The 19,838-nt window shown below is 56.1% G+C and overlaps 1 protein-coding gene across 7 annotated transcripts in view; it reads left to right on the forward strand.

Annotated features, from left to right (window-relative positions):
- ARHGEF10 (Rho guanine nucleotide exchange factor 10) overlaps positions 1-19,838 on the forward strand; it is an 81,791-nt gene that overhangs the window by 51,239 nt on the left and 10,714 nt on the right. For all 7 annotated transcript variants that reach the window (XM_057697201.1, XM_057697205.1, XM_057697202.1 and 4 more), the window contains 8 exons: positions 6,010-6,125; positions 6,493-6,620; positions 6,793-6,893; positions 8,143-8,264; positions 9,316-9,402; positions 10,982-11,187; positions 11,787-11,944; positions 14,058-14,200. In XM_057697201.1, coding sequence (XP_057553184.1) covers positions 6,010-6,125; positions 6,493-6,620; positions 6,793-6,893; positions 8,143-8,264; positions 9,316-9,402; positions 10,982-11,187; positions 11,787-11,944; positions 14,058-14,200 — 1,061 coding nt within the window. The remainder of the gene's footprint in view (positions 1-6,009; positions 6,126-6,492; positions 6,621-6,792; positions 6,894-8,142; positions 8,265-9,315; positions 9,403-10,981; positions 11,188-11,786; positions 11,945-14,057; positions 14,201-19,838) is intronic.

Raw genomic sequence — 19,838 nt, forward strand, 5'->3', positions numbered from 1 at the left:
CATTTAAATTACTTGGAAGTATGGCAAATCCTGTTTATGTCTTGGTTTTGTGAACAAGGGTACCGCCTTTGTGTACTTTATTGACGTGATGGAAGCAATCCCAGGATGCATCTGTGATCAGGATCTCCTCGTGTTCAGAGCGCCAAGGATGCCTTCAGTCAGGAAGTAGATGCTGTGTTACCTGGAACACTGCGTTCTCACGTTCATCTTCTAATTTATAGTTCGTACTGAGCCAACTTAGAATAAGATTCAGATCAGCGGTATCAGAAAGCAGAAAGCAGAATGACTTAATTTTTTAAATAGGACACACAGGAGAGAACATGGACTAAGTTTACTGCTGCATTTGAGCCCCAGACGCTGCCAGGAGCTTCCCATCAGCTACGGCAAATGCAGATGCGTAGCCCACCTTGTCCGTTACAAGGTGTGTCGCTCTGCTGAGGATGCCGTTTTCTTTATTCTGAATTGAAGGAGAACTTCGCTTCCAGGTTATCCGGCTGCTCAGCTCTGGCTTTACGACTGGTGATACTGCCACGTCCGGAAAGGCAGGACGGAGACCCCTGAGTGGTCCCCAGAGAGACCTCAGGACCTGAGAAGTTGCTGTAGAGATGGGGGCCCTCTATCCATCTCCATCCGGTGGTCCTCTTACTCTTATGGTTTCAATTACACGCGTGGTCGGACGCCAGGAGAACAAAGGCTACAGTCAGAGAAGGAAAACTAAACAGTTGCCGATAACGTGGCAGAATATCTGTCTCTTGGAATAAAGGAGAGCAGAGTGGAGGTGACCGTTAATGTTTAGGCGATGCTGGCTTCTCGGGAGGAGGAGTTAAGGTTCCCGCTCCTCCATTAACGGTCTGATCCTTAACAGCTTGTGACAGTGGGAGTTTGGCTGGTGTCTTGGGGAGGTTTCCAGGTGGAGGACGTGTTCTCGGTCCGGGTGTCCCAGGAAGGGTGCTTTGTAGAGCCACTGCCCACCCTGGTGTTCATGTGTCCAAAACCGTCATTTAGGAGTCCTAGTTCTGTGCTAGACATGTTACTTTTCTTTTGACTTTTTGTTTTATACTGGAGTAGAGTTGATTTACAATGTTGTGTTAGTTTCAGGTGTGCAGCAGGTGATTTAGGTGTACACGTACATGTATCTATTCTTTTTCAAGTTCTTTTCCCTGTAAGATTTCACCTTACAGGGTATTGCAGACCCGTGAGCATAGGTTCCTGTGCTCTGCGGTAGGTCCTTGTGGGTTATCTGTGGTACATGTAGCCACGCGTACGGGTTGACCCCAGACTCCCTGACTCCCCTCCCGTCTTATTCCTCTCCCCTGGTTGACCTGGAGACTGTCGTACTGAGTGAAGCAAGTCAGACAGAGAAAGACAAGTATCATATGATATCAGTTATATGCGGAATGAAAAATAAGTGACCGTGCAGGGTGTTAGCGGTCGAGGTGCTGCGGGACAGACAGTATGGGGGTTGGGGGGCCAGATGTGCTGGGTACCTAGTCTGGAGACAGGGCGTCCTCCGCACGTGGACGCCGTCAGGGCCGTAGGATCCCGGTTTTGTGCATGGACCCCTGAAGTTTCCCCATCCATAAAGTGGGCTTAATGTTTGGCTCTGAGCGGTGAAAGGAGAATGTGGAGTAAATGATTTTTAAAATGCCTCCTAGATTAAAAAGGTTGTTTTTTAAAAAATTAGAGTTTGCCGGGTCTCTGTGTGCTGGAAGGCGGGACTCAGGTCAGGACCCTCTGGGCCTTTTGCAGGCGCCCGTACGAGAGGGTGAGGCTGCACTTACAGAGATGCTGGCCGTGGTCCGCCTGCGCCTGGGAGCGTCGGCAGGGCTGAGGGGTCTAGCCTGGTCCGTCCACGTTGACCCGGGGGAGGGGCAGTCTTGTCAGGGCCGGGCAGTGAGCCGCCTGTGTGGACGGACCCCTCTCTGCTGATCTCAGCTCCGGGCTGCGCCCTTGGGTTCCTGGCCCGTCCGTGAGTCACGTGCGTCAGGGGTTAGCTGGGCTGCCCCAGACGTGTCGCCGCTTCTCTAGAACAGCTTCCGGTGCACCCTCGTGGCTTCTGTCTCCTGATTCTTCTGCATTCGTCATCCCTGAGTTATTCTGAGAAGCTGAGTTAGAGATCCTGTTCCCGTGGATATTAACGTGACTGTGCTGCTGTTTGGACGGCTCTGCTCGGAAGCTCAGTGCTGCAGGACCGGCTCTGCGGTTCAGCGGTGGCGGCGTGGGCCCCCCTGCCTGGCAACCACTGCTGCAGGAGCCGCGCGGCGGCCGCGGGGGAGGCTCGCGCCCGCAGGAGCGCCAGCTGGAGCGTGCCTTTGCCTGCGCCCTTCGTGTCCTTGAGTGGGGACGCGTGACGGCCTTAAACGTTTCCCTCTCGTGCAGGGCCTTGCACGCTGGGGTTCCCGGGTTGGTTTAAGCGTCGCAGACCCCCGGAACTTAGCATCGTGTTTTCACTCTGCTCCGTGCTGTCTCAGGAGGCTGGTTCATGAGAAAATCAGTTTCCCTTTTGCCAGAAATAAGATGACACTGTAGAGCGATTTCTTCATTTAGGGTCTTTATAACCTCAATTCAGGTTCCACAAGTGGACCCTAAAGCGCCCGCAGTTTGCAAGGAGTTGTGCCCAGTGGACCCCATGGAGGGGGCCGGAGGGAGAGTCTCCAGTCACGGGCAGAGGCGGAGGAGGGGGAAGGGCAGGTAAAGCCTGAGACCCAAGACGTGAACCCAACGGAAGACCAAGCACAGAGAATAAACAAGAAGCAAGTGCTCACTGGAAGGAAGGAGGAGCCCTTCATGGTTACACACAGAAGTGAACCTGAGCGAGGTCAGCTTTAACCTTGAACATGAGGCCGGCTCCGCCTCTTCCCAGAGGCAGACAGCGTGGGGGTTGGGTCCAGGGTCCGGGGCACGGAGCAGGTGCTCGCTCTGCAGGGAGTCAAGCGCTTTCTTCAGCTGCAGGTGTGACTTTGAGTGGACTCGGTTCTGGAAGGAGGAGGATGGAAAGTTCCTTGTTGGATCCTGGCTGCTTTGGAAGCACCGGCCTTGCCCCTAGAGGAAGCAGGGGGTGTGTTCCCGATTCGGAAGTACCTGCCTGAGAGGGACGGGGTGCCCGGTGTGTGGGCCCAGGACCCAGGACGGGGCGCTTGGCGGGAGGGGCTCTGCCCGGCAGAGGCCGCTGTGCGGTCGAGGCGGGAGGGTGGGAGAGAGGCTCACACAGATGGGTGTGTATCCAGTCACCAAACTGTACCCTGAAGATACATAATTTTTAACGGTCCATTCTTCCTCAATAAAAAAAAGCCCTTGCTTTGTAAGATATCGAACTTTTCTGAAGTAAAGGAAAGTTCTGGAAAGGAGAGCCTGTCCCGAGACTGCCGGGTGGGGGCAGGTCTGCCTCTGCTGTCCAGGGGGGTGTGTACAGCCCCCGCCCTGCGTCCCCCTCGCCAGCCCTGGACCACCCACCACCCCAGGGTTGGCATCCATCTGCCGTGTCCCCGTTCCCCGTTTCCTCCTCCTCCTCCACCGCCCAGGTCGCTGGTGTGATGTGGGGGCCTGGGCCTCAGAGCCGCAGCCGGTCCACGCCCGCCGGGGCCCAGGTTCCCACCACGGGAGTCTCTGGGCAGAGCCGCTGTTCCCTTGGCCACACGGACTCCACTTAGCTTTCAAACCCTGAGTTTCCTAGCCAGTCGCAGGGGTTTCCATGGAGACGGGCACGGTGGGAGGCCGTCTGCTCCCGGCAACCCAGGGCGCTGGGCGTCCTGACCAGATGGTGGGACGTCCACCCGATGACAGTCTTGACCTGCAGGTTTGTTGTTTATGTGAATTTAGCCAGAGAAAGGAGATTGTTTCCTAAACTGAAAGTAGCGTTTGGGGAAAGGATGACAGCCCGGGTCCTGTTTTGCGTACCTTGAGTGGGCGCTCGGGCTTCCACGTGCGTCCTGTGTTCGTTAGGGTCTCTCATGCTCACCACACGTGTGAACTTTGTGATGTTTTCACGCTGGTTAAAGGCAGAGAAACTCCTTTCAGTCCCAAGAAGGAAGATTCTCTGACCTGCCAGGAAAAGTCCTCTTCTCCCTCCCGTGATGGGGCGACTCGGGCGGTTGGTTTTATCCCCGATGAGATGAGACGGGGCCGGTGGGCCCTCGTGAACGCAGCTCTGAGGGGGAACCAGGCCCGGTGCTGCTGCCTCCCCTTTCCCGTCCGTCCCCGTCTCCAGAGCCCGTCCTGGGCGCCCCGGCTCAGCCGCCGGCCTCTCTGCTGTGACGCGTGACTCCTCTCTGCACCTGGGTGCCGGGCCTCGCCCTCCCTCTGCTTGGACAGGGTGGCCCTGGCGGGTCCCAGCTGCTGGGCGGCAGGCAGCCTCTGGGCAGTGTGTCGGGCTGGCAGGAGGCGCCCGGTGACCCAGGAGTCCGAGCGCGGCTGCTGGGGGGCTGCCCGAGCCCGTCTGGGCTTCACACTGCACGCCCTCCACCCACCTCCAGGGCGTCCCTGCCTTTCCAGGAGGTGCACAAAGGGATCTGCCCTTTCTTTTTCCCTCTTCCTCTCTCCCTCCCTCCCTCCCTCCCTGCCTCCCTCCAGTCCTCCCTTTCTTCCTTCCCAGTTCTGCCACCTCTGTGCACGTCACCTCCTCCGGGGTAAGGAGTAGGGAGGTTCACCGATGGCTCGTCTTTTACGAGCCTCTAGTCACAGACACGGACGGCAGGGCTGTGAGTCCGCTGTGGCGCTCTGCCCTGACCCCTGCGGTGGCTGCTCACCGGCACGCGCTGCGCTGAAGTGCGTGTACAGGCACCCTTTACGCACGTCTCCCCCAGAACACTCCAGTGGCTGCAAGACTCTGGGCGCTAACCGTTTGCTCCTTTCCGCCCAGACTTAGAGCATTTGGCTGAATGGCCAGCCTGAGTAGGTGGTGGGCACTGTCCTCTTGGGCACTAGGAGCCGGTCCACTCACCCAGCTCCCTGCAGGCCTCCGCTCTGTCCTTGGAGGAAACTCACGGGGAACTCGTGTTGGCGCTGGGTGAGCACCGTTATTGGAACTTTGGTTCCGATTCAATGTCATTTGTAGAGACCAGAGACCTCTTACTAATGGGGATTACATCAGTGCTTTAAAAATACTAAAAGTGGGGCTTCCCTGGTGGCACAGCGGTTAAGAATCCGCCTGCCAATGCAGGGGACGGGTTCGAGCCCTGGCCTGGGAAGATCCCACATGCCGTGGAGCAGCTAAGCCCGTGCGCCACAGCTACTGAGCCTGCGCTCTAGAGCCTGCGTGCCACAACTACTGAGCCGGCGTGCTGAAACCACTGAAGCCGAGAGCCTAGAGCCCGTGCTCCACTACAAGAGAAGCCACTGCAGTGAGACGTCCGCGCACCACAACGAAGAGTAGCCCCTGCTCGCTGCAACTAGAGAGGGCCCTCGTGCAACAATGAAAACTCAACGTGGCCAAAAATAAATAAATTTATATTAAAAACCTAAAAGTGACAAAACATGTCAGCCCCAAACCGTGAGGCAGTGGATGAGATAACTCACCCATGTCCTTCAATGTCAAGGTCGTGAGGGAGAGGCCGCCTGAGGAACTGGCCTCACAGGTTGGAGGGGACGTGAAGAGAGGTGACGGCTCTGTGTGCTGGGACTCGGGTCCCGGGCAGCCGGCCTCAGCGGGGAAGCTGGGGAGGGGTGAGCAGTATGGGTTAGTGTTGGGTTGGTTAGTGTTGGGTTGGTTAGTGTTGGGTTGGTTAGTGTCGCCACAGCAACGTGACCTCCTGCGTTGGATGACGCTTCCGTGGGTCTACGAGGTTAACATCTGGGGCCCGGTGCCAGGGGCTCTGTGCTGTTGCAGCTTTTCTCTAAAGTCTAAAATCATTTCAAAATCAAAAGTCAGAAACGGAAAAGCATCCTATTACTTGAAAACATTCACTTTTTTAAAATTCTGGATGAACGAGACCCCGTCCCAGGGTCTCCTTCCTCCAGCCCCGGCAGGAACACCCTTGAGACGTGTGCTCTGGTTGTCGTCTTGCTTTGCAGACAGAGTTTACATGGGGCCGGGGCAGCTGTATCAAGATTTACAGAACTTGCTGCACGACGTAAATGTCATCGGTCAAATCACTCAGCTGGTTGGAAACCTCAAAGGAAACTATCAGGTGACAGTCGAAGCCGTTTGATTAAAATTCTCTTTGTGTCTAAGTCATTGTCCCAGTCCTGCCCGAAGTGAGAGCTGATGTTCCTTTAAGAGTCGACCTGATTGTGCATTTTCTCCTGTTTCGGAGAAGGTGAAGCTCTTTCCGGGTAAATTTTCTGCATCTTGAAGCGGCCTTGAGCGTCCGTTCTCTTAGAAATGTCCCAGCCGTGCCACCATGTGACGCGCCTCCCACGGGTGTCTTTTTCCTGAAGGGAGGAGTGTTACTGGTCTCCCTGGGTTTTTCACGTCACAGCATCACTTCTTTCTCTCCCTCAGGATGGTCCCATCTCACTAACACCTTTACGTGTGCTTCTGCATTTCCTTCCTAGAACTTGAACCAGTCGGTAGCCCACGACTGGACCTTGGGTTTACAGAGACTTATTTTGAAGAAGGAAGAGGAGATCAGAGCGGCCGACTGCTGTCGGATCCAGTTACAGCTGCCAGGAAAGCAGGACAAGTCAGTGAGCCTCGGGCGGGAGCCTGGGGCCGGCGCTCAGAGCGTGGCCCTTCGTCATGACGTGCATGTCTTCGTGGTTTGGGGATTGCATCCGGCGGGGTGGGCACGTGGTCGGATTTCACACGACGGGGCCCATTCTGTGGAGTGAACGGTCTTCCCGTCTCCCTGGCAGGTCAGGCCGGCCGACTTTCTTCACCGCCGTGTTCAACACCTTCACTCCAGCCATCAAGGAGTCGTGGGTCAGCCACCTGCAGATGGCCAAGCTCGCCCTCGGTAAGTGAGAGCGGGTGGACCTACGCGAAACCAGGCCGGTTCAAACGAGAGACGGCGTCCGTTCCTATTTCGTGGTGAAATGCACGCCCAAGAGGATAAGATCGTGGTTGAGACATAAACTTTACGACAGGTTCGCCCATTCACCAGAGAGGATGTTTCCACGTGGGAAGAATTGACCCTTAGTGCAGTGATTTTTTTAAGACGTTTGCATTATAATTTAAGTTGTAGGGGAAAAACCCTCACTTTTATTATAGCAAAACATTCATATTAGTTGAGATCGTTCAACACGAGTAAAGCCCTTCTCCTGCGGCCTGTGAGTCAGGAGCCCAGGCCCCGGGTCTGGCCCCACAGGATGAGAAAGTGAGGGTTCATCTCGGCCTGTTTCCTCACCCCTACCTGTGACATAAACAGGACGGGACTGAATTCTCCCTGAGGACCCTCTGGGCACGAAACATGAGTCCTGTGGTTCTGTCAGAGATGGGAGTGACGGATCGTTTTCTGGTCCCCACGTCCCTCTGGCCTTGCCTTCTTTTGATCTGTGCGTCAGGCATTTGGGTGGATGGGCGGGTGGGGTAAGATACACTGACGTGCGTGTGTATGTGACTTACACACACACGTCTGTTACTCAGAACATGGGGGTGTCCTGCATCTGTGCGTGTGTAAACCTCTTAGTCACATGCAGACAATCTGAAATGTTAACCAAAAATAAAATACAGAAGAGAAATTGGCCCCGGGAGCAGAGGCCAGTGGAAGGAGGGCCCTGTGTCACCCGTGGAGGCCGTCGGGATGGTCTGTGATCCGAGGAGCACGACTCCTCCCTCCCTGAACGATATAGGGGTTCATCAGGCCGGATTCAGGGTGACTCTGCGAATGGGGAGATGGCCAGTCTCTGAAGATAAGCTCCCTTTTATCTTCAGATCTGTCACACGTTCATAGCCTAGGTGGAGTAGTAAAATAGTTCTTCATTGCATCATACTTTTTGATCCCATGGTTTTGTGCCACGTTAGGACATGTCTTGCTCTGTCCCTGGTGTTTGAATCTAAACATCTCAGTGGCTTCGAGGAAGGGGTAAAGGAGAACAGAGCCAGGTGGTTCACGCTTTGACGGTTTGCAGGTCCCCCCCCGCCCCCACCCATGGCTCGGCCACGAGACGGGACAGGGCAGCGGGCGCCCCTTAGACGGGCCTGTCCCCGTTGCTCACCTCTGTCCCCTTCCCCCCCCCGTCCCGTTCCCCCCGGCGCGGCCACAGAGGAGGAGAACCACCTGGGCTGGTTCTGCGTGGAGGACGACGGGAATCAGATCAAGAAGGAGAGACACCCCCTCCTCGTGGGGCACATGCCCGTGACGGTGGCCAAGCAGCAGGAGTTCAAGGTGACGGGCGGCGGCAGGAAGGGGCGCGGGCAGCCCGGGTTGCGGCCTCTGCAGGGCCGGCCTGGGCAGAAATCACGGAGGAGGTGGCGGTCTGCATCCCCAGCCGGCTCGGCCGCACCGGTGCTGGGCCTTCCTCGAGGCCCTGCGTCCCGGCCCCGCGGCACCTCCCACGGCGGGCGTCACCGAGGCCTCCTGGTGGCCTGGTGCCACCCCCGCCTGCAGGTGGCGTCTTATTAGTTCCTGGGCCGTGGACTCCAGCACCACGGCCGGTGTCCACGCAGGCCACAGACACGTGTGAATGTGTCTTTCCCTTGGGAGACGCATCATTACGTCTCCTTTGGTCTCTGGCCACTGTCAGACCTGGAGCCTGGGCCTCCCCGGAGCTCCCTCAGCCGGTGGGGACCCCTCCCGTTGGCGGAGCCCCTCCCTGGGCCCCGTCGGGGTGCCTCCTCCGCGGAGCTGCAGTCCCCCCGGGGCACGCTTAGGTGTTTGCTGCTTTTTTTTTAAATAAATGTATTTATTTGTTTATTGTTACTTATTGGCTGTGTTGGGTCTTCGCTGCTGCACACGGGCTTTCTCTAGTTGTGGAGAGCAGGGGCTACTGTTTGTTGCTGTTCACAGGCTTATCATTGTGGTGGCTTCTCTTGTTGAGGAGCTCGGGCTCTAGGTGTGCGGGCTTCAGTCGTTGCGGCACACGGGCTCATTAGTTGTGGCTCGTGGGCTCTAGCGCGTGGGCTCTAGCGCACAGGCTCAGTAGTTGTGGTGCACGGGCTTCGTTGCTCCGCGGCACGTGGGATCGTCCCAGAGCAGGGCTCGAACCCGTGTCCCCTGTATTGGCAGGCGGATTCTTAACCACTGCGCCACCAGAGAAGCTCTAGGTATTTTCTTGTAAAAAGCAAACTTCTGAGACGCGTACGTCCGTCTTTCCCTGCCTTCGTCTTTGGAGCTGCTGTGGTTTATGTCAGACCGCTGTCATCTGTTTAAGGCACGCCTTCCGGCCTCAGCCCAGCCCCATTTTAAACCCGGGCCTTTGGTCTTATTCCCCTTTTAGATCGAATGTGCCGTTTATAATCCTGAGCCTTTCCCGAGTAATGAGAATCAGCCAGACTCGTTTTCCACGGCTCACGGCTTCCTGTGGGTAAGACGCCTTTGTTTTCCGTGCAGGTTCGTGAGGAGTCCGTATCCACGGTGATGTGATGAGAAATGACAGGTTGGAATGGTCCCATAGACCACTGTTAGTGGCTGGTGTGATATAAACCCTGGAGTCACAAACAGGAAAGGGGGCTGATCCCTTTTGGAAACGATGTAGAATTCAAAGGAATTAAAACGTTTCCGTCTCTTCTTTTTCCTCTAAAACCTTACCAGACTAAATTCAGTCCAAAAACAACTAACGTAACCCACAGAATCATTTGAATACTTTTTTACTTTGGGAGGTTAAACGGCATGGGATTTCTTCTCTTCCAAGACCATGCTGGCTTTTTACGCTGGAAACTTAGCAGAGTTGATTTGTTCCAAATGAAGTCCTGCCTTTGAACGGCCCCGCGTCTGCAGGAGCCATCACAGGCTCGTGCAAACCAGAGGAGTCGCTCACGTGGTGTGTTTTCAGGTCTCCCAGGGCCTCCCTGCCCGGGAGCCCCCCAGCCTCCGCAGCGACGGGCCTGCCACCCTTTTCCAGCCCCCACGCGGCTCTCTCCTGGGTGTCCTAACCCCACTTAACCTCCCCCGTCTCGCAGTGCCCGGCCCCTGGTTCAGCATCGGAGGGCATGGCCTGACGAGCTGCTCCCTCTCTGCACTCAGCCCGGAATGAAGCGGTGGGCTGCGTTCCCTCAAGGATTTTGCACTTTAGAGAAGTGTTTTTCCATCCCCGGACCTGCCCTGGTGCCCCCTTCCCTCTCCTGGCCAGCCCCTCCCCCGTCAGCCCGGCTGGGGTGGCCGTTTGGCGTCGTCCCCAGAAAGGCGGGCAGAGCAGGCCGCTTACTGGTAACAAGGGAGGAGCACAGGGAGGACAAGCAGAGTCGCCGCATCCTCAGTGTGGATGGGAAAGAAGTCTGTGTGGAAGGCACGCCACCCGGCGCCGGGCGAGCCTTCCCCCCTGGAGCCGGGCGGGCGCCTCCCTGTCAACAGCATCCGGCTCTCTCCCTCGGAACAGACAGTCAGACGTAGGCCTGGGCTGGGACACAGAGCGTGCTGCGTCTTCCTGAGTGGCCCAGCATTCAGGAGGCTCGTCGATGTCCTCGTAGCCACAGTATGAGTTCTGGAAAAACAGCAGTGCTCCCTGATGTGCTAAATGCCGGGGACCCACTTTGAGATGCATCCTTACCCCCTTTGGTCTCTTTTTAAGGCTTGTTTTCTTAGGTAAACCTGTTAAACGTTAAGTGTTAGAGTGCTTAAAATGGACACCAGTCTGCTTTCTCAGACTTTGAATTGTGTATCGATCGGCCTCTCGCGTCCTATGGTGCTAGGTGTGTGGTTTTTAAAGGCTGTAAATGTGATTTTTATAAAAGCAAAACTGTGTTCTCACTATTAAAGTTGAAAGTGACCTAAGTGAGCCGTTGCCGTGGGGGCGGGGCTCTGTGAGCAGCCTGTTTGAACATATGTGAGGCTCGTGGGCGAGCGGCTTCCCAAGGGGGAGCCGACTCTCCCCTTGGCCGTCGGGGGTGGGCTGTGCATGTGCTCCGGGAGCCTCCCCAGCCCCCTTCTCCCTCCTGAACCCCCAGATCGGAAGCTGCACCAGTCAGATGGGCCAGATTGCCATCGTCTCCTTTCACAACTCCAGCCCCAAGGTCATCGAGTGCTTCAACGTGGAGTCCCGTGTCCTGTGCATGGTGTACGTGCCCGCGGAGGACAGGCCCCGGGAGCCCGAGGCCACGGGCGGCCGAGTGCTGGGCGTCCCCACCGTCTGCCTGGGGACAGAGGAGGGGAGGTGAGCGTGTCACACGCGGGCCCGCGGCTTGGCCCTCTGTCGGGATTTACACGATGCGGGTGGAGGCGCTTGGGTCCGGGAGGCCGAAGGAGCCAGTGCGTGAGGCAGTTACCCTGGGAAAGCCCAGGGGGCGGGACTCCTCACAGGGAAGGTCCTGGCTCTGCCTGCTCTTTGCCACAGACACGCGTCTTTCTTGTTCACGCTTCTAAGTGCACATCACCACTCTTACACTTTGAAATAAAGCAGCCGTGGTCTGTGTTGTTCTCACACTGGCCGTGGTCAGAGCTTAGAGGAAAGTTACGATGATGTTCCTGATGTGAAGTTTGTAGAGCTATATAGGAAGATCTAAGTTTTTTTGTTTTTTTTTTAAATAACCCAGAACGTCTATTTTGAAAGAAAAGAGAGAGATCAGAGTGGTAGGAGTCTTTACAACACAGCCAAGTGTTTCCAGCAGGAGTGGGAAGTTTCTGGAAGGAGTGGAGGATGCGGGGAAGGATGGGGAGGCGCTCGGTGAAGGTCGAACGTGGCTCCCCGGCTCGGCAGGCTCGTGCTTTTCCTCGTGGGCAGACGCCCCCATGAGCTGCATTTCTCTTTCCCAGCATTTCCATTTATAAAAGCAGCCAAGGCTCCAAGAAGGTGCGGCTCCAGCACTTCTTCACTCCTGAGAAATGCACAGTCATGAGCTTGGCCTGCACGCCCCGGAGCCTGTATGCCGGCCTGGTCAACGGGGCCGTGGCCGTCTACGCCAGAGCAGACGGTGAGCGTCACGCAGGCACAGCTGCAGGGGGCGGGGTCACCGCAGCGTCTGGGGTGAGGGTGGGCGTGGGGGAGTGTCCCTCTGCACCGAGCATCTCGTCCTGGGAGCATTTGTCACCCCTTGTCCCAAGGCACCTGCGACTCACTTGGTCCCAAAAGGAGGGTGTGAAATAGATGTCCGCTCACCAGGCGCGTCGGAAGCTGTCGCACAGCCAGTCTCCTGCTGGCGTCTCCGTTCTCCTCGAAGCGATGAGTTCAGCGCAGGCCTTCATCCTGCTCGCTCACAGGCCCGCCAGCTTCCTCTTCTTGGATGGAGGGAAGTGCGTGCTCTCTCCATGTGGTGTGGCTGTCACCAGCCTGCTCCCTGGGACACCCCCCCCCCGGCCGGGGGCCCCGTGTCATCACCACAGGGAGAATCGACTGTCAGCGTGGCTCAGGAGACCGCCAGCGGATCCCCTGTGGCCACGGATTTGAGGAGTCCTACCTCTCACACCTTGGGGGGCTGTACAGTAAACAGACCATAGAACGAGGGCTTAGGCTGGCCTGGGGGAGGCTGGGGGGCCCTGGAGCCCTGGGAGGAGCGCCTGCAGGCCCCGGGGCCCAGGCCCCTTGCAGGAGGGCCGTCGCGGGAGCCCTGGAGGAAGTGTCCATCCCGGGGGTCCTGAGGCTGGAGCCGCTGCGGGTCCCCAGGGCGCGAGGGGCTGGGGGACAGAAACAGGTCCTCCTGAAGGTGGGATCGGGGGCCCCTCAGGGCGTGACTCCTCTGCGGAGGGTGCACGCTTTCTCTCCTGCAGGATGTGACTTGTGTTTAGACACACATGTATGTAGAATCGTGTGCGTGTTTACCGTGGGAGCGCCCCTGCTCCTCTTCCTCTTTGTCCGGCTTCGGCAGCACGGCTTCGCTCACTCAAGCCATCTTTCCCGCTGTTCCCGTGGAGGTTACGTTTCATGGGGATTATTAACTAGTTGAAAGTTTGAAATTACTATAATACGTCTGGTCCAGCAAGCCTCCCAGCTTGGTTTGGGGTGTTTATGTCCACTTCTTCCAGTGTTAGGAATTTTTCAGGCTTTATTTGGATTTATTTGACGGGGGGGATTTAAACCTTTCTTTCCCAGCTTTATTGAGATGTGACTGACGTGTGACATTGTGTAAGTTTAAGGTGTGTGATGTCTCGGTGGGATACATATTACAAAATGAGGCCACCCTCTGCTCGCTCGCACCTCCGTCACATCACATACTTACTGTTGCTTTTCTGTTGTGAGAACATTTAAGATCTGCTCTCCTGACAGCTTTCAAGTGTATGAGGCAGTGTTGTTTCCTGCACTCACAACACTGTGCGTTAGATGCTCGAGCCGACTCATCTCACACCTGGAGTGCGTACCCTTTGGCCAACGTCTCTCGTTGCCCAACCCCCCGGCCCCTGGCAACCACCTTCTACCCTCTGTGTCTATGGGTTTGGTTGTTTTAGATTCCACGTGTGAGTGAGATCACGCAGTACTTGTCTTTCCCTGTCTGATTCGTTTTACTTAGCACAATGCCCTCGAGTTCCATTCATGCTGTCACAAATGGCAGGATGCGATTCCTTTTTGTGGCTGAGTCATATTCCACTGTGTGTGTGTGTGTGTGTGTGTGTGTGTATCACATCTTCTGTGTCCATTCATCCATCAGCAACTCAGGTGTTTCCGTGTCCTGGCTGTTGTAAATAGTGCTGCACTGAACACTGGGGTGCACGTATCATTTCAAATTAGCGTTTCTGTTTTGTTGGGATCTAGACCCAGGAGTGGAGTTGCTGGACCTTGCAGTAGTTCTATTTTTAGTTTGTTTAGGAACCTCTACACTGTTTTCTGCAGACGCTGCATCAATTTACATTCCCACCGGCAGTGCACAAGGTTGTTTTTCTCTAGGTCTTCACTCATACTTGTTATCTCTTGTCTGTCTGACGGTGGCCATCCTGACAGGTGTGAGGTGGTCGCTCACTGTGGTGTGGTTTGCGTTTCCCTGACGACTGGGGATGTTGCGCACCTTTTCGTGTCCATCTGTGTTTCTTCTTTGGAGGAACGTTTATTTGAGAAACTGAATTTGAGTGAAATTGAAAGAAATGTTTTCTTTTAAGATGGATCCTGGAATTCCGAGCCTCAAACGGTGATACAATTAGGCGTCCTCCCCGTTCGAAGTCTGCTAATGACGGAAGACACGCTGTGGGCGGCGTCGGGAGGCCAAGTGTCCGTGATCAGCATGGAGACTCACGCCGTAGAGGTGAGTCGTTTCAAGTGGCTACACAGTGCAGAAAAGACACACTTCGGAACTAGTCCAACCAACGTCCCGGGCTGAGGTCGAGGGGCCCTCTCGCAGGGAGGAAGCCCAGGCTGCCTCCTGCCTGCAGCCCTGTGCCAAAAGAAAATCCCTCCTAGTTTGGCTTAGAAAGAAGGATTAACTCAAAAATCTCTCAGCCCTCTTCCAGCCACATCCATGGAATAATTGTCCATCGTTTACCTGCTGTTAACACAGACGTTGCTTTAGAAGATGTATTCAGTGGGAACACACTAGTCAGTCTTCACAGACGTGTGGAAAGTTAGTATTTGATTGAAGAGGTGTTTCGAGTCAGTGCGATACATGGATTTTTCAGTCGAGATGACGTCGTCGGGAGAAAGCAGAGCTGCATCTCAGGCCCAGCTCTTCACCCCTGTAGACATTCCGGAGGGAGGGACGTTAGAACACAAAGCCACAGGCTTACGAGGTACCGACGTAGGAGGCTTACAAGGTACCGACGTAGGAGGCTTCCTATACTTTGCGGTGGAGGGTCCTTTCCAAATAAATCGTATACCTAGAAGTTGCCACAGTAAAGAATGTGGTAAATCCGGTAAAGTTTTAGAAACTTCTTTTTTAACATCTCATATGTGTTGTTTGTATTGAAATTCTTGTAAATGAAAATTGAGAGGATATTTCCTGCATCTACCACAAAGTGTTAATGTTCTTATATAACGAGAATTCTGGCTAAATTAAAAAGAGGAAACCAAGCTAATAGAAAATGTTCGAAGGACATGAAAAGGCAGCTCATAGGAAAAGAATTACAAGTAGGTCACATACTCGCGATATACACACGGATAGTGTACTCACACGTGCGTGTCTGTGTATACACACGTGTACACGCGTGTATCGCCTCCTTCATAACTAGAAACTGCTTATTGACACGAGGAACCATTTCATGGGCCACATCTTAAGACGTGTGAACCTTGCATCAGGGCACGCTTTGGCCGTGTGTTCCGTGACGTCACCCCAGCGAGCCCCCCGTGCCCAGAGCTCCTCTGCGTTGTGGAGCGTGGCCGCTGCGGTGACAGCCCAAGCAGACGTGGGGGGACGCGGCCGCAGACCCGGAGACCCTGCGGGCGGCTCGGGGAGCAGGTCCACCTCGGGGCCGAGGTGCAGCTGGGGCCTCAGACCTGGAAGGATTCCAGGCCGCGCACTTGCTGTTGGACCACGAACCGCTGCTCATCTGTGTGGTTTCTATCGTGACCGCCCCAGGGCCCCGCAGGACGGAGCCCCCTCGAGGGACAGAGGGTCAGCCGGTCAGTCAGCAGGAGAGGAGCGGGGCTGGTGTCAGGACCAGGAGGCAGGAGACACACCTGTGAGATTGCTTCTGCCTGTTTACTTTACTTTGTTGGCAGCCCCACACGGCTTGTGGGGTCTCAGTTCCGACCAGGGATTGAACCCGGGCTCTCGGCAGTGAAAGCGTGGAGTCCTAACCACTGTCCCTGCCCAGTATTTTTATATAGTAACTTCTTGTTTCTGCTTCTCTGCACCTGCTGCTTTTTACGGCACGTGCCTCGGGTAGGAGGCCGTGGTGGCGCGTGGAGAAGTGGGGAACCACGGCCCCCGCGCGGGGCGTGCCTTGCGGACGCTGTAACCGCTGCTGGGCTGCGTTCCCCGGCCTCGCACGCCTGCAGTGTCACCTTGCCTGTCACCTTGTCGGTGAGGTAGTGGGGCTCAGAGTCCAGACGCAGGCCACTCCCCTGGGCCTCAGGCTCTGAGCTGTAACCGACCTTCTCATCAAAATGAGAGGTAACATATCTAGCAAAGAGCACCCCAGGAGTGGTGGTTATTTAGTACTAGCATAAGTTATTATTAGAATAAAAATACAAGAGTCAGAAATAACATTCTGTTAGTCCGTATTTCAGTTTCTTTCCACAGAGGAGAAATAATAACGTGAGTCTTTGTTTAGAACATGCATTGATCAGATCTAAACAATTAATTTTGCATTAATGTTGCAAAATTAATGCATTAATTTTGCCATAAATTCATAGTGAAAGCCGGAATGATGGTGTCTGTAGCCACCCCCAGGGTGGTTCAAGGCTAACATAACGTTATGACCTTGTTATCATCAAAATCTTATTTCCACATATTCCAAACGAGGTATATCCTATAAATCTTGGAGACTCAGAAGTAATATATATCTATTTAAATAAAAGCCTCCTTTCTGTGCATCTTTAGTACCAAGATGAGTAAATGTATTTATATGGAGAGAAGAGAAATGTACTCTGTTATGAAAGAATGTGACCGTAGCCAGTAGTTCCGTCGTGCAGGGAAACGGAGGATCTGAAATCAGGATGCGTCTCCGCCCACTTTGGTTGGGGGTGGGGCAGCTGCTTCACGAAACGTCCCGCCCGCGCCCTGTGCTGTAGGACCGGTGCGGCTGGGGCCTTGAGGCTGCACTCGTTCTGGGTTGGGTTGAGCAGGATGTGAGGGACAAGCTGCATCTGAAAGAAGAGGTATCCGACGTCCAGAGGCGTGAATGTTCCTGTGCTGACCTCTGCCCGGCAGGGCTTGGCCCAGTGACAGGTGGGCGTGCGGGGCTGCGGTGGGTGCCAGCTCGGTCTCCCCGTCGGGCAGCCCTGAGCACCTCGCCCAGAGATGCCGGGCCGGGCGGGCCGTGTGCGCCCAACGCAGCAGGAAGAAAACTCTGCGGGCTCCTGCCAGGCCGGGGAGAGCAGACGGGAACGTCCGTGCGCGGTGCGCGTCGGGAAGCTGCAGTCACCTGGATCTTGGGTGGGGTTCGGCTTCTTTCTTCCTTCCCAGCCACGGAGGACCTTCTTCCTGGAGTTCATTTCACGCCTTTTAAGGAACGTTGAGCTTTAGGAACACGACGCAGCTCTGACGTACCCTGACACTGAGGGGCGGGCGGGTGGTCCTGGAACCTGCGGGTGCCGACCTCACGGCTTTGTTTCTCGGAGCCATGGTCTCTCAGGTGGTTTCTGTTTAATGACGGGAGCTCTTTACATTAAGACCTGTTCTTCCTTACAATCGATCTTCTGCAGCGTGCAGTGCTCCTGACTGAGGCCAGACAGACAGAAGGAAAGGAGGGGAAGTAAAAGCTCTCCTTCTAACCCCACCCCGGACGTTGAAGGGAAAAAGAGAATGAAAGAATGAAACAGATAAGATACTAAAGGTGACCTAGTAGCAGAGTTGATCCCAGAGTCTTCTGAGTTGATGCGTCTTTTCTGATAAGAGTTACATTCCTGTCATCCTGTAGAAAGACACGAACGCAGGGCACAGAGGGGGCCGGCTCTTGAACACCCACTGCCGGTCCCGGCCCTGCTTCCCTGCCGAGACCTTTGGAGCTGCACGATTTCACGGTGGCGGGAGACGTAGACACCCTGTTGCTTGAGTTCCTATTTTCAAACAGAAAACCAAGCCTCTGAGAAGGTGGGAGACACGGCCAGCATCCCAGAGAAATTATTATTCACGTCACCCATCACCCGGCAGAGGGGGGTCAGGCGTTTACTAAGCACAGGTGCTGTGCAGAACCCCAGAGCCCAGGAAGGACTCACAGGCCAGGTGCGGTGCCGGGACCCGCGAGGGTGACCCGTCTGCCGGGCCCCTGGGGGCAGGTCTGGGGGCAGGACCGCCTACGGCATCTGCAGGGCCCCGCCTCCAACCTTACGTAGTACGGGCCCCGAGATGCCAGCAGCAGGCGATCACACCAGGTGCAGGGTCCTCTGAGCCCGGGCCCCGGGCCCCACACGGCCTGTCCAGGGAGAGGAGGGCTCCACCAGATGGAAAAACGCACGACGTCCCAGAGGAAGAGTGATGTGTGTCAAGACGTGAGAAGGCAGCTCTTGGAAGACCTCTGTCTGGAAACGGGGTGAGTCCGAGCAGGGGCGTCGGCACAGGTGGTCAGAGGAGACCAAGTCCCTCGTGCAGAGGAGCGTGGGGCCCTCTCCTCGGGTCACGGGGTTTCAGCCTCTAAGCGCTCAGGGGAGGCCGTGGCCGCCTCCCAGCTCACGGGGCACTCTGCGCAGTGCTGGCAAGGCCGTGACCGTGACTGTGACCGTGACTGCGGGGCAGCCACGCTTAGCGTCGTTTCCGGAGCAGGTTGGCGCGTGACCTCCTGAGCCCCACCCTTCTGTGTGCGGTGGGGGCCGTGCAGGGATTTAAACGTGGAACAGATGTGAGGACATCTGTCTTGTTGGAGGCTTTTTTGCGAGGAGTTTAAAGGGTGGTGAGATTGGAGACTGAAGACGCATTGAGAAGGTTGTTCCGGAACTCCGTCAGGAAAATTCCACCCGCTTTGGGTGGAAGACAGAGAGGGTTGGGAGAATCTGAGGTGGGTTTTGCAGAACGAGGCACTTCTGTAAAGAAGAACAGCCACTTGTGAGACCTGAAGACCCGTGAGCAGACGGCAGTGGCCCCAGGCACCGGCTCCAGCGGCGGAGGTGGTCCCAGGACAGCCAGCTGGGAAGCAGCACGTAGAGAACATGTGACAAGATGGCACGGAGGACAGAGGATGGGGGGGGTGGGCTCAAGGCTGTAGGTGAATGGAGCTGCTGGAGGGCAGGGAGTGGGTAGGCTGGGACCAGCAGGGCGCTGGGCCCCACCCTGGACCTGCTGGAGTAGAAACGGGTTGAGGGCCAGCAAACCGTGACCTTTTAGTCTCTTCGAGAAGAAGTTTCAATAGTAATTGTGCAGGAGCCAGCAGCCGGAAGGAGAGGGACTGCCTGTGCACCTCTGTGCTCAGGTAGCACAAGGATTTCTCTGAGGTGCTGTGACGGTTTCTCTCCTTTTTGGCCACTTTTTGGAAGCTGCCTTGCTCTGCCCGAGACAGCCTTCTGGGGGCAGTTACCACTTTGTCCTGAGCTGACCCGAAGGACCAGCTGGGCTTTTCCTCTTCAGCGACTCGGAGGTGCGGGGTTGAGTCTGAGCACACGTGCGAGGGGTGGGCTGCTCACCCCGTTCCTCCCAGTCAGTCCCCCTCTGCTCCTGAAACCTTCCCTGCTCGCTGATGTGCAGGGCGGTGGGCTGTGAAATACTGCGCCCGCTGTCTGCAGCCCTGGTCCTGGCGGTGGGCTTCCTCGGAGGCGACCTGTGCAGGTGCACAGAACAGAATGGAAACTCTTCCCCGTGACGAAGCCCATCGGGGGGGAGACGCTGTGTCTGTCCCCGTGGTGACCGTGGGATGGGGCAGCCCAGGCCGCCTCCACAGGCTGTCAACCAAGGGCAAAGACCCAGGGATGGCCGAAAACACTTACAAAGCACGTATCTGCCGAGAGTGTGTAACAAACAGCTTACATACCGTACAGCTCAACGATCACACGGAAAACAGCCCAATTCCGAAATGCACTGAGGATCTGAACAGACATTTCTACAGAGGAGACAGACAGCTGGCCGGCGCACACAGGGAAGGGCTCGCACCGGTGTCGTCCGTCCTTAGGGAAATGCAGACCGGAACAACCGTGAGACGCCACGTCCCCCCGCAAGGACGACAGCAGAAGGGACGTCACCAAGCCCCGCGGAGGACGCGGGGACGTCGGAAGCCGCACGCGTGGCCGCTGGGCTGCGAGGTGCAGCAGCTGTTGGGAAACAAGCTGACACGTGGGATTGCCGTGGGGCCCGGGGTTTC

Source organism: Hippopotamus amphibius, chromosome 10, assembly GCF_030028045.1.
Source record: "Hippopotamus amphibius kiboko isolate mHipAmp2 chromosome 10, mHipAmp2.hap2, whole genome shotgun sequence".
NCBI lineage: Eukaryota > Metazoa > Chordata > Mammalia > Artiodactyla > Hippopotamidae > Hippopotamus > Hippopotamus amphibius.